The sequence below is a fragment of the Taudactylus pleione genome, unplaced genomic scaffold (assembly GCF_031769625.1).
Source record: "Taudactylus pleione unplaced genomic scaffold, aTauple2 ptg000652l, whole genome shotgun sequence".
NCBI classification, from domain to species: Eukaryota; Metazoa; Chordata; class Amphibia; order Anura; family Myobatrachidae; genus Taudactylus; species Taudactylus pleione.
Genome location: NW_028285054.1, coordinates 1,282,234 through 1,294,383, shown reverse-complemented (window position 1 = coordinate 1,294,383; position 12,150 = coordinate 1,282,234). Strand labels below are relative to the sequence as shown.

The 12,150-nt window shown below is 48.5% G+C and overlaps 1 protein-coding gene across 2 annotated transcripts in view; it reads left to right on the top strand.

Moving 5' to 3' along the window:
- TDRD9 (tudor domain containing 9) overlaps nt 1–12,150 on the top strand; it is a 331,496-nt gene that overhangs the window by 134,210 nt on the left and 185,136 nt on the right. For both annotated transcript variants that reach the window (XM_088455276.1, XM_088455275.1), the window contains exon 14: nt 10,192–10,289. In XM_088455276.1, coding sequence (XP_088311402.1) covers nt 10,192–10,289 — 98 coding nt within the window. The remainder of the gene's footprint in view (nt 1–10,191; nt 10,290–12,150) is intronic.

Genomic DNA, 12,150 nt, shown 5'->3' with positions numbered 1-12,150 from the left:
TACTATCCTGGATATCAAGGATGCCTATCTCCTTGTTCCCATTTGGGAACCACACCAGGCCTTTGTGCGCTTCGCCATATTGAAGGATCATTATCAGTTTTGGGTATTGCCGTTCGGGTTATCCTCGGCTCCCTGCATCTTCACCAGACTCATGTCAGTCATGATCGCCCTCCTTCGGTCATCAGGAATGAACATAACCCCTTATTTGGACGACCTGTTACTCAAGGCTCTATCGGTATCTCTTCTATCACATCATGCCTTACTGACATATCACACTCTGATCCAACAGGGTTGGATAATCAACTTCAAGAAGCCGAATCTCAATACGTTCCAGAAACTTCTGTTTGTGGGCATGATATTGGATACGGAATCACAGAGGAAGACCAGGGATATCCGGTTGTTAGTTCAGCTGGTCCCCAGACCAAAGAAGGTGTCAATGCTTCTTTGTCTGCGTCTCTTGGAGATTATGGTAGCTGCTTTCGAGGCACTACAGTTTGGCCGGTTCCACTCCAGGGTGTTTCAGCTGGACCTGCTAGCACAGGGATCAGGGTCCCATCTGCTTCTACATCGACAGATACGTCTGAGTCCAGTTACCAGAGTGGCCCTTCTTTTGTGGACACAATCTGTTAGCGGGCAGAAGATTCGGAGTGTTGGACTGGATCATCGTAACAATGGATGCCAGCCTTCGAGGATGGGGAGCAGTAGTCCTCGATTATCACTTTCAGGGTCGATGGTCCCTTCTAGAACAGAAGTGGCCCATAAAGGTGTTGGACCTTAGAGCGATTTACAATGCTCTGATAAAGGCAACAGAGTTTCTAAAGTCTCGTCAGGTAAGAGTTCAGTCCGACAACACAACGGCCTTCGCTTGCATCGATCGCCATGGAGGGACTCTGAGTCACATGGCTATGCGAGAAGTAACTCGGATCCTCCGGTGGGCCGATAACCAGTAATCCTGTCGGCGTTATTCATCCCGGGTGTGGACAACTGGGAAGCAGATTACCTAAATCGACAGGATATCCATCCCGGGGAATGGAAGCTTCATCCAGACGTGTTCAACACGCTGATACGTTGATGGGGATGTCCTCAGGTGGACCTCATGGCATCACGATTTAATCGTCAGCTCCCAGTATACGTGTCAAGAACTCGAGATCCGCAGGTGGAAGCAGTAGATGCTCTGACAAGTCCGAGGGTCTACGACTTCGTTTACCTTTTTTCCTCCTATTCCGCTTCTTCCTAGTCTTCTTCTAAAAAGGATGAAACAAGAGTCAGCCTCTGTAATTCTCGTGGCTCTGAACTGGCCTCGGAGAAGTTGGTTCTCTGACCTTCGGTTCCTATTGTCAGATGATCCGTGGCCCCTTTCCCTGCGCCCGGAGCTTGTACAGCAGGGCCCTTTCATACACCCCAACTTAGCGCAGCTGCGTTTAACGGGGTGGCTCTTGAAACCGGTATCCTAAAGAAGAAATCCCAGACACTGTTGTTCCCACCATGCTACGCACCAGGAAGCCAATTTCGGCTGTGAATTATCATTGCATCTGGCGTGTTTATATCTCATTGTGTTCCAGTCGGGGTCTTCCGTCTAGGACTTTTCGCTTGTCCCGGTTTCGGTTTTTCCTTCAGACGGGTCTGGATTCTGGCCTTCGTCTGGGAACCTTAAAGGTGCAGGTTTTCTGCTTTTCCATTTTCTTTCAAAGGAATTGGCCCTCATTCCTGAGGTGCAGACGTTTTTTTAAGGGGTTTTTTGGTAGTGCAGCCTCCTTTTGTACCTCCATTAGCTCCTTGGGACCTATACTTAGTGCTTCTGTTTCTTCTGTCGCCCATGTTTGAACCTTTTGGAGGAGGTTGATCTTAAGTACCTGTCTGGGAAGATGGTACTCCTCCTGGCTCTCTTCAGCTCGTAGAGTTTCGGAATTGGGTGCTCTGTCCTGTAAGCCACCTTACCTTGTGTTTCATGCTGATAGAGCGGAACTCCGTACAGTAGCAGCTTTCCTTCACAAAGTTGTCGGCTTTCCATATCAATCAGCCTATTGTGGTACCATCGTTGGTGGAGGACTCTGGTGGTTTTTCTACCTTGCATGTGGTTAGGGCTCTTGGCATCTATATTGCCAGGAAAGCGTCCATCCGTAAGTCTGGGTTGCCTTTTCTTCTCTATGATGCTGTTCGGAGGGGTTGGCCAGCATCTAAGCAGACTTTGGCAGGTTGGATCCGGCTGACTATTCATCAGGCTTAAGTTAGTGCCGACCGTCTGCCTCCTTCGTCCATTTCGGCTCATTCCACACGTTCTGTGGGTGCGTCATGTGCGGCCGGTAGAGGAGCCTCCACGTCACAATTGTGCCGTGCGTCCACTTGGTCTTCAGTTCACACGTTTGTCAGATTTTACAAATTTGATACGTTCGCTACTTCGGCATCCCGTCTTGGCCGCCTTGTTCTGCAGGTGCCGCAGAGCGCTCCCGCCCATGGAGAAAACTTTGGGACGTCCCCAGCGTAAGCACCTCCAGTGTCCCCTAGTGGATGAAAAAGAAAATGGGATTTTGGTACCTACCGGTAAAGCCTTTTCTCTGATACCACAGGGGACACTGGACGCCCACCTCAGCGCTCTTAGCCTGCCTGTTCGGCTTGTTCCGTATGTTTGATTCAGTTATTGTGTGTTCTTCTCTCCTTTTTACTCCGCTTGTTCTCCATCTCCTCTCTGTCTTCATTTTCTAAACTGAGGGCTGATGGGGCATAGAGGGGGAGGAGCTTCACACTTCTAAATTATTTAACGTGCCGGCTCCAGCTATCCACGCCTCTATACCCAGCGTAAGCACCCCTGTGGAACCAGAGAAAAGGATTTGCCGGTAGGTACCAAAATCCCATTATTTCTACTGTGGTCGTGTGTGCTGGGGAGGGGGCTTTCCAGGCAGTTGGAAACCCCCCCCCCTGCTTTTGCCTATGGATGGAGGCCACTTTGCACATTGGGACTTTCAAAGCGGCAGATATTTTTCTGTACCCTTCCCCAGATTTGAGGCCTACAGACAATTCCTTGGACTTCATGCTTGGTTTATGCGCTGACATGCACTGTCAAGTGTGGGACCTTTTATAGACAGGTGTATGCCTTTCAAAATCCTGTCCAATCAACTGATTTCACCACAGGTAGACTCCAATTAAGCTGTAGGAACATCTCGAGGATGATCAGTGGAAACAGGATGCACCTGAGTTCAATTTTGAGCTTCATGGCAAAGGCTGTGTGTACTTATGTACATGTGATTTCTTAGTTTAGTTTTTTAATATTAAAATGGCAAAAATCTCGTACGTTGTCATTAATGGGGTATTGTGTGTAGAATTTTGAGGACAAAAATTAATTTATTCCATTTTGGAATAAGGCTGTAGTAAAATGTGGAAAGAGTGAAGCGCTGTGAATACTTTCCGGATGCACTGTATATATAACCCCGTTTGATTTACGGCCTCTCTTCTTACAGGTCAAACTAGTCTTGCAAATCTGACTTATTATTTAGGTGTTTCTACTTCTGGGTCCATAGGGGGTACACAGGGTTGACCTTGCGGTATAGGTTGGGAACCAAATCCGGGCACCACGCAGTTAAAGCTTTTAGCTCCCAGGATGCACTGGGTCCACTCGCCCTATAACCCCACCCCCAAGCCAGACGCACCTCAGTTTAGTTGGTGCCCGACCGGAGTCGGGTCACCCTTGGCGCAGGGGGGCTGCTTAGCAGCCCCTAAGCTTAAAATTTATTTTAAGAGTTTTATTTTAGTTTATGGTTTTTTACTACTCTTCAGAGCAGCAGCATCAGACTGTCCAATGGACGTCTAAGCTGCCGCTCCTTCACCCCGCCGGCGCTGCGACGCCAGTACAGATCTGGGGATCGCAGCGGGACCCCAGAGTCTGTACTAGCCGGACTCTGGAGGAAGTCCTGGGCTGCTGCCGGATCGACGGGGACAGGTAAGTCGCATGGTCACCGCTTGCGGTGACCCGCGTCTGCATGCAGCCTTATGCCTCCGGTCTCTGGGGACAGACCGGAGGCGCTAGCAGTGGCGGCGTGCTCCCCCTCCATGGGGGCATACCCCGCATGTCCACTAGACCACCAGGGATTATAGCGGCAGCGGGAGCTGGCATCCCGGGGGGTTAATTGCTAGCCAGGGGAGGAAGCCTTCCCTGTCTAGCGGCTCCTCCCCACAGCTCAGCGCGCCTTTCAATACTACAGTCTGGCGTCGCTGAGCTTCCTCCGCGGGCCATGCTTCCTCTGAGGTCTCCAGGCGGCCATTTTCTCTCTGTGGTGCTGCAGAACTCCAAGGATTACAGTGAGCCCAGTCCCCCTGCGTACCTGGCCTTTGGGTGAGTGTACACAGCGCTATAGCCTTCCCAGACACTGAATCTGGGCAGTTGAATGTAGCGACATTGTGCAGTGTATTATATATCATGCTAATATATGTATATATATTTCTGCATTGTATGTGACTTATGCTAGTGCTGACTGCTTTTTCTCTCACCTGTAAGTGTATATCTATCCCTTTTCTTTACAATCTGCCCTAATACAGGTGTACCTAGGGTGGTTCTGAGACCTCACATATATATACTTGTCAATATTTGTGAGGTTTGTGACATACTGTTGCGTGCTGAACGTTGCCATATTTTAGGTGGAACTGTGTGTTGCATACGCTGATAGTGGGTCCCTGCAGCTAAATTTCGCGTCACTCAGGACCGGTATGGTGCTGCTTAATATTTCCGCCAAGATGGTTCGTCAGATATGTCTGACCAGGAGAGAGCGCAATCCTGCACCCATTTTTTGCTATCCTGTATGTCATGGACTGCAGGTATTAGTGCGGAGGATTTGGTGCCGGGCCCCTTACATGACTGCCTTAGGCGGTTTGTTTCTCAGGATCCTGTCCATTGTGGATCGCCGGGCGGGCCCCATTGTCATAACTCACTTGGGGTTACTTCACCATACTGCCCTTCTCAACTCAGGGTATCTCCCGGTTTTTTGCACTCTCCCTGACGGGGTTTTTTTCACAGTTCATGAATTACCTCCGATACCACAATGGTCTGTCATTCCCCTTGCAGGGATTACCACAACAGCCATCCTGGGTGGATGTCGTTTTTCTACGAAATACAAAATGCCATGATATACGCCCTATGGTTACTTCCCAGTTTGCTCTGCCATGAACTGGATGATGTATTGGGCTCTTTCCCTCTCACATGGGGATAGCCAATTTTAAGTATTATTATTATTATCCCTGCTTTGGGGCTGGTAGCCATGTTCATTCTGGTTATAGAGAATGTCGATCCTGCACCTGTATCATACATTCCCCATTTCTGTCCAGCGGGTGGATCTCGGGACGGGAGTCTGGCTGTCGCCAGATACGAGGAGTCACAAAGGCCTCCTGTTTCCTATTCCCTGAGGGTCATCACAAGTAATAGAAATCAACTTCTGGGGTGGATTTGTATGTTAATCGTCTGTTACCGGCGTTAATACGCCTCCCATTCCAGCCTGGACGGATTTTACGGATCTGTTGGTGGTAAATTTGCAGGAAATCAATATACTCGCTTTCAGGGGCTGTTGCCTGTCCTGCCAGGGCCATCGCATGGTTGGTTAATACTATTGCATATTGGGCTGATGTATTTGTAACAGGTTTTTTTTTCCCCCTCCAACGCGTCTGGGGTTCAAATGTCTTTTGCCGCTCACATTAAATATGCAGTTGTAATATGTGGGAATACCTACATTGGATGCCAGTCTTCTAACCTTCTGGGTTTCGGCTGCAACTGTATCCGCCAAAATACCCTATGGCTGCGCTCTGGGAAAGCAGAGGTGCAGACACCATCAATGGAGAAGATCTTGTTTGGTCCTGACCTTGACAAGATTGTTGCATCTTTGGCGGTATCACTAATGGGAAGTTACCGTCTTTAGCTACTCCCACTACAATCGGACTAAATCTGTTAAGTCTTTTGGTCCTCAGGGTCAGCCTAAAGGCCTGTTTTTTTCCTAGGCTGTCTGCATCCACGGGGGCCACCATATCCAGTGCCGAGCAGACCTGGACTTCCAGACGACCATGCTTCTAAGCCTAAGGATAAACCTTCAGCCTGACGGGACAGGTCTACATCTGGGGGTTTCCAGAGTGAGATACTGACTTTCTCAGTTCACCCAGTGCTGGTGTCAAGTCGCCACGGATGCTTGGGTAGGAGTCGTAATCTCTCACGGGTACGGCCTCTAATTGCTCAGGCGGCCTCCTTCCAGGCGTTGTTACACAGGCCCTTCTTCAGACCCGATCAGGGCCTTACAAACCCAGAAAGCTATACAGTCTTTGCAGTAAGCAGAGCTATTTAGAACACTCACTATCTCAGCGAGGGACTGGTTGTTCAACTTTCTTTCTGGGGCAGTGGCCGTCTGGTCCTCATTTGCCTATCCTCTGTCTCAAATCCCTGAATCGGATTCTAAGGGTGCTTGGACTCAGGAGGAGTCCACCATGCTCCATCATCCGATGTTTGGAAGCTGGGGACTTTATGGTATCTCTGAATATTCAGGACACGTACCTACGGGTACATTTAGAGCCCTCCCATCAGCATGGGATCAGGTTTGGTGTGCCACGGCAACACTTGCAATTTTCGGGCTCTGCCTTTTGGGACTGTCCTCAGCCCCATCGGGGTTTACTAGCTTTATGGATTTTCTGACAGTTCACCTGTTCAGTGTACCAGACTGCTCCTGTATCTGGACAGCTTCCTGCTCTTAGCAGGATCACTGAGGTACTTTACAGCCAGGTCTGGATAACCGTGGCTTCTTCACGGCACAGATGTTTAATCGACGGGGAAAAAGTCCTCCCTGCATCCTTCACAGGGTATTCTTCATCTGGGAGCCCTGCTGGATTCTCAGAATCTGAGAATTCTTCTGGTGTAAGACAAGTTCTCCACTCTTCATCTAGGAGGGTGCGTATGTCTACGCAGTCGACATGTCATTACTCTGTGATGCGCGATCAAATATCCAGTGTGTTTACCTTTGGAAGGGTGGAATGTGCTCAGTTCCATTCCAGGCCTTGCCATAATTGGCTCCTCTCCGGATGGATTGAGTTTTTTCCATCGGATCGCTGTTCAACCGATGATGCTCTGTCTGGGTGGCTATGGCCATCTCGTCCAGGGTATTCTTTGCTACGGACAGTGTCTGGTCTGCATTCATTTCGGGGCGGTTGGAAGTCTGTCGCTTCCACCCTGCCAATTTACTTGTTGGAACTTTAGGCTGTCTTGGGCCTTCACTCTGGCCTAACACATATTTCACGGTAAACCTGAAAAGGTTCAGTCCAACAGTGTCACACCAGTGGTTTCCATCTAGGCAACACTGGAAGTTGGGTGGCAATGACAGGAATGTCACACATTCGGACACAGTCCGAGGGTCTCCTCCTGGCCATTTTTGCAGTGTTCATTCCGGGGGCTCTCCATTGGGAAGCGGGCTTCCTCAGCCGTCACGACGTGCATCCTGGGGACTAGTCTCTTCTCAAAGAGAGGTTTCAACTCCTGGTGAGCAGAGAGGGCCTCCCTGAGGTGATCCTCATGGCCTTCTGACTCTATCACACACTACTGGTGTTACAGTCCAGCACTAGGGGTACTGAAGCAACCTTCAGTGACTTTGTCAATGAAGTGGTCCTTCCACTATGTGTACTTGTGTCTTCCGGTCTCCCTTCTTCCTCGAGGTCTTCGGAAGTTTAATTCGAGACGGAGGGGCTTTCCTTCAGGTGGCTCCAGTTCGTCCCAGACGTCACTGGTACTTAGATTTTCGGAGTCTCCTCATCGATGCTCCGTTCCTACTGCTTCTCTGTCCGGACCTGTTGTCTCAGGGGCCTTGTTTTTCCATGGACCTGGATCGTTTGTCTTTGACTGCGTCCCTACTGTGGTTCTAGGGCTTCCCTGGCTCTGTCATCATTGAGATGTTTAGAGCACGTAGGCCAGACTTTGCTGGGATCTACCACAGACTGTGGCATACATATTTCTTATGGTATCGTACCTGTCGCTGCGATCCATCTGGTGATTAGGATTTCCAGAAGTTCTGGCATTCCTTACAGCTGGCTTGAGTCTCGCCCTGGCCTTCCTGTCAGTGCGGATCTCTGCACTGTCAGTTTGGTTTGGATGTGGAATTACTCCACTCTCTGGTATCCGGTTCATCCTTCAGGGTGTTTTTTCTGGATTTATGCCTCCCTTTATCTCCCTTAGGGGCTCCTTTGGATTTAGTAGTGGTTCTTCGTGCCCTCCTGGGACTTTAATTTGAACCACTAGCCTTGATAGCCATTACATGGTCTATAGCTTAGGCTATCTCTCTCTATGGCGTTTGCATCTGCCAGGAGAGTGTCGGAAATTGGGAGCGTTCTCAGGTGGCTCCCTCTACTGGATGGTTCACCTTGTCAGGGGTGTGAGTTGCACTCGCCCTGGGTCTTTTCCTAAAGTGGTTTTTAAGTTCCATATTATTCTGGAACTTATGGTACTGACATTTTAGTCAACAGTCCTCTTGGCTGGTATGGCCTCATTAACTGTGGTCCGGCCTCTCCGGATTTATGTGATCCATTCAGGTTTCTTCAGGATCATAGCCTCCTTATTTGTGGTCTTTGGACTTCACAGCGAAAGATGGCTGGCCGATAATTTGACATTGGCTAGATGACTTTGTATGACTATCTCAGGGGCCTACACATAGGATAGGCCTTTCTGTTTTGGTTGATACTTATTCTACTTGGACTCTGGGCCCCTCGTGGGTGGATCGCTGTGGCGCCTTGGCTGTTCTGCCTTGCAAAGTGTCCACGCGGTCTACTGTCCACACCTTTTTAAGGTTCTATGCATTGGCTTCCTTTGCCTCGCAGGATGCTTCCTTTGGGCGATGGATTCTCCTCTCAGCACAGGAGCGTCCCCACCCTTATAAGGACTGCTTTGGAACATCCCCAAGGTCAACCCTGTGGACCCCCTATGGACCCTGAAGTAGAAAACAAGAGATATGGTAAGAACTTACCTTTATCTCTGTTTCTACGAAGTCCATAGGGTCCACAGAGCGCCCGCCCTGACGCACCTGGCTTCATTTGGCTATCCTGTGTTACTGGTCACCGGTTTCCCGTCTTTTTCTCTGTGAGTATGATTATTGAGTGTTCAAGTTTTCTCTCTCTCTTTCTTTCCTCCTCCAGCCTCTGGCTACTTACAAACTGAGGTGCTTCTAGCTTGGGGGTGGGGTTATAGGGAGAGTGGACCCAGTGCATCCTGGGAGCTACAAGCTTTAACTGCGTGGTGCCCGGATTTGGTTCCCAACCTATACCCCAAGGTCAACCCTGTGGACACTATGGACTTCGTAGAAACAGAGATAACAAAGGTAAGTTCTTACCATATCTCTTGTTTTTTTTTTTCCCTTCTACTGAATCGTCCCTCACTAAAGTTTTTTCTGTTGTTCACGCCATTCTCTGTAAAGCAGGGGTGGGCAATAAGCGGCCCTCCGGCTGTTGTTGAACTACACATCCCAGCATGCTTTGCAACAGTTTAGCATGGTCAAATAGCAAAACTGTGGCAGGGCATGCTGGAATGTGTAGTTTTACAGCAGGTGTGTGTGTGTGGGGGGGGGGTGCTTATTACCCAACCCTGCTGTAAATACTTGTACTACAAATCCAAGGAGATCAGCTATTTCTGAGAAACTCAAACCACCACATCTGGCATCAACATGGTCAGTCACTTTGATCTCTGTGTATGGTCAGCATAAAAAATGTGATCTAACACGCAATCAAATAGACAGGCCAGTTATCTGACATTGCTATACGCTGTAACTTAATTGGTCTGTCTTGCTGGCTACTATATCTGTCAAATCTGAGCCCCAATTATCGCATCTGTCGGACGTGCTGAAAGATTACTCATGCCCAGCAGTGATAAATAGTGATTTTTTGCAGAGAGTATCGCAACAACTGTGCACCGACACCTCTCTATTTAATTTGACAAAATGAAATTTAAGCATATGGCTGTACATTGCATTCCAACAATCACAAGATGAGAATGTTAGTTGCGTTTAAAAGTTAGTCTTGTGCGTGCACCCATAAAGATTAGGCAAGTTTATGTAACTTGATGTCTCCAGGCGGACATCGACCATCACTGAAGCAGTGTTTTATGGTGAGTACTTTATCATATTGTATACTGGTATTTTGTTTACTTCAAAAATATAGGGCCTAAATTTGTCACATTTTTAAACTTCCTTTAAGGTCGAGCTGGGCGCGTTTCAAAAGGATATTGCTACAGACTCGTGTTGAAAGACTTCTGGGATAGATTAATACCTGAAAATGTTGCACCGGAGATACTGGTATGCAACCATGGCAAATCTTTATTTAAATATAATATTTTAATCTCTCACACTCCTATTTGTGCCATATGGAGCAATACATCTGGTACAGTTCCCTTGCTGTGCACTTTTTCCTCAGTTTTGCATGTAACTTGGTGTATAGTTAGATTAGTATTTTTATAGCATAAGAATTGTTCTGAAATCACAGATTAAGCACAAGAATGCATATAGCGCAGTTCACTAGTATCGGACCTGTTTTGCATTTTTACCTTAGATTGTCTAATTTATCCTCAATTTGCTTCTTTCTTCCTCCTCCACTAGGGGGCACAGGGAAGACACTGGGGTATAGCCTGGAGAGGATAGTCTGGGCACCAAATAGTTAATTAAATTACCCACAAACCCAGACTCCTCTATACCCCGCCATCAGTTGTAGTTTGGCACTGGCTAGGAGCAGGCACCTTGTCAGGGGGGCTACTTTATCGGCCTTCCATTAGGTTTATTTGATCTTTATTTTACTTTTCTGAGCAAGCGGTGCAGGGCGTCCTATAGGACGCCGTCTCCGCTGCTCCACCAATCCAGTGCTGGGGCCGCCGCACAGGCGACACTAACTTCGGCCGCAAACTCCACAGGACGGCGCCGCATGCTGCAGTCAGACGCTGAGGAGATCCGGACGACTCACAGCTGGAAGGGAGCCACACGCGCGGCAGTCAGTCCGGTGCAGGAGACCACTAGGGTTGTAAATGGAATGGGACACCGCTTTAATAGCGGTGGTGGCCAATACTCTGGGGTCCACACCAGACCGGGAAGTAGTGCTTCTTCCATTTAGTCCCTTCCCCAAATCTGGGAGTGCTTCCTCACTGCAGACGGCACATCCCAGATTCAAACCTTTCCTCACTCCACCTTCAGTGAGACGCTGAGCGGCCATTTTATGCTTTGCACAGCTCAGGGAGAGACATTTTAGTTTCTGTCTTCTCCATATCTCACTCTCAGAGCCAGATTATGTCATTAGCTCCTGCCTGCTGTTAATAAGCTGGGCATTATTAGCCCACTTGGTCTGGGTGCATGCGAGTATATTTGTACTGTCTACCTTGTGTATCAGTGTGCCCTGCTGTTGCTTCGGTCACCTTGGGAACATATATATAATATATCCCCAAAATAACGGCACACATTATATAAACACATGAAGCACTCCATGGACTTAATTACATAAAAAACAACACATAGTCCAATCACTCCTTCTGCAACGCTTCGAAACGTTGCAGAAGGAGTGATTGGACTATGTGTCGTTTTTGATGTAATTAAGTCCATGGAGTGCTATGTATGTGTGTGTGTTCCACTAGCCGGCTGCCTGCACCAAGCGTCTTTTCGTGCAACTTTTTTCCCTTAAAATGCTTCTTTGCAAATCAATGCGGATAAGACGTGCAAGTAGCTTATGCTGATTAAAATGATGTGGCATGGCTGTGTACTTGTGCGAATGCTGTTATACGTGCATGCGAAATTCTGCGTTGGTGTCAGCGGCTGTAACACAGTGCCCCTCCAATCACTTTAGGCCGTTGTTTTTTAAACTTTTTCAACTCGAGGCACACTACACAAGATTTTAAAATTGCCAAGGTACACCAGCCAGCGATGCGGCGTGCGTGACCAATGAAAAAACATACACATTGGCTCCCACATAAATACACGCCCTCCACAGGAATAAAGCACACTACAGTACAAGGGTGCTGAGCTTACTGCCATGGCACATTTGACAACCGTTCGCGGCACAGTGGTTGAAAAACGCTGCTTTAGGCTGATCTCTGTGTGCAGAGATCAGCGGCAGCAGGGAGGACTAAATATATATATATATATGTGTTCCCTCTAGCTCCGGCGGGAGGCAGGGTGC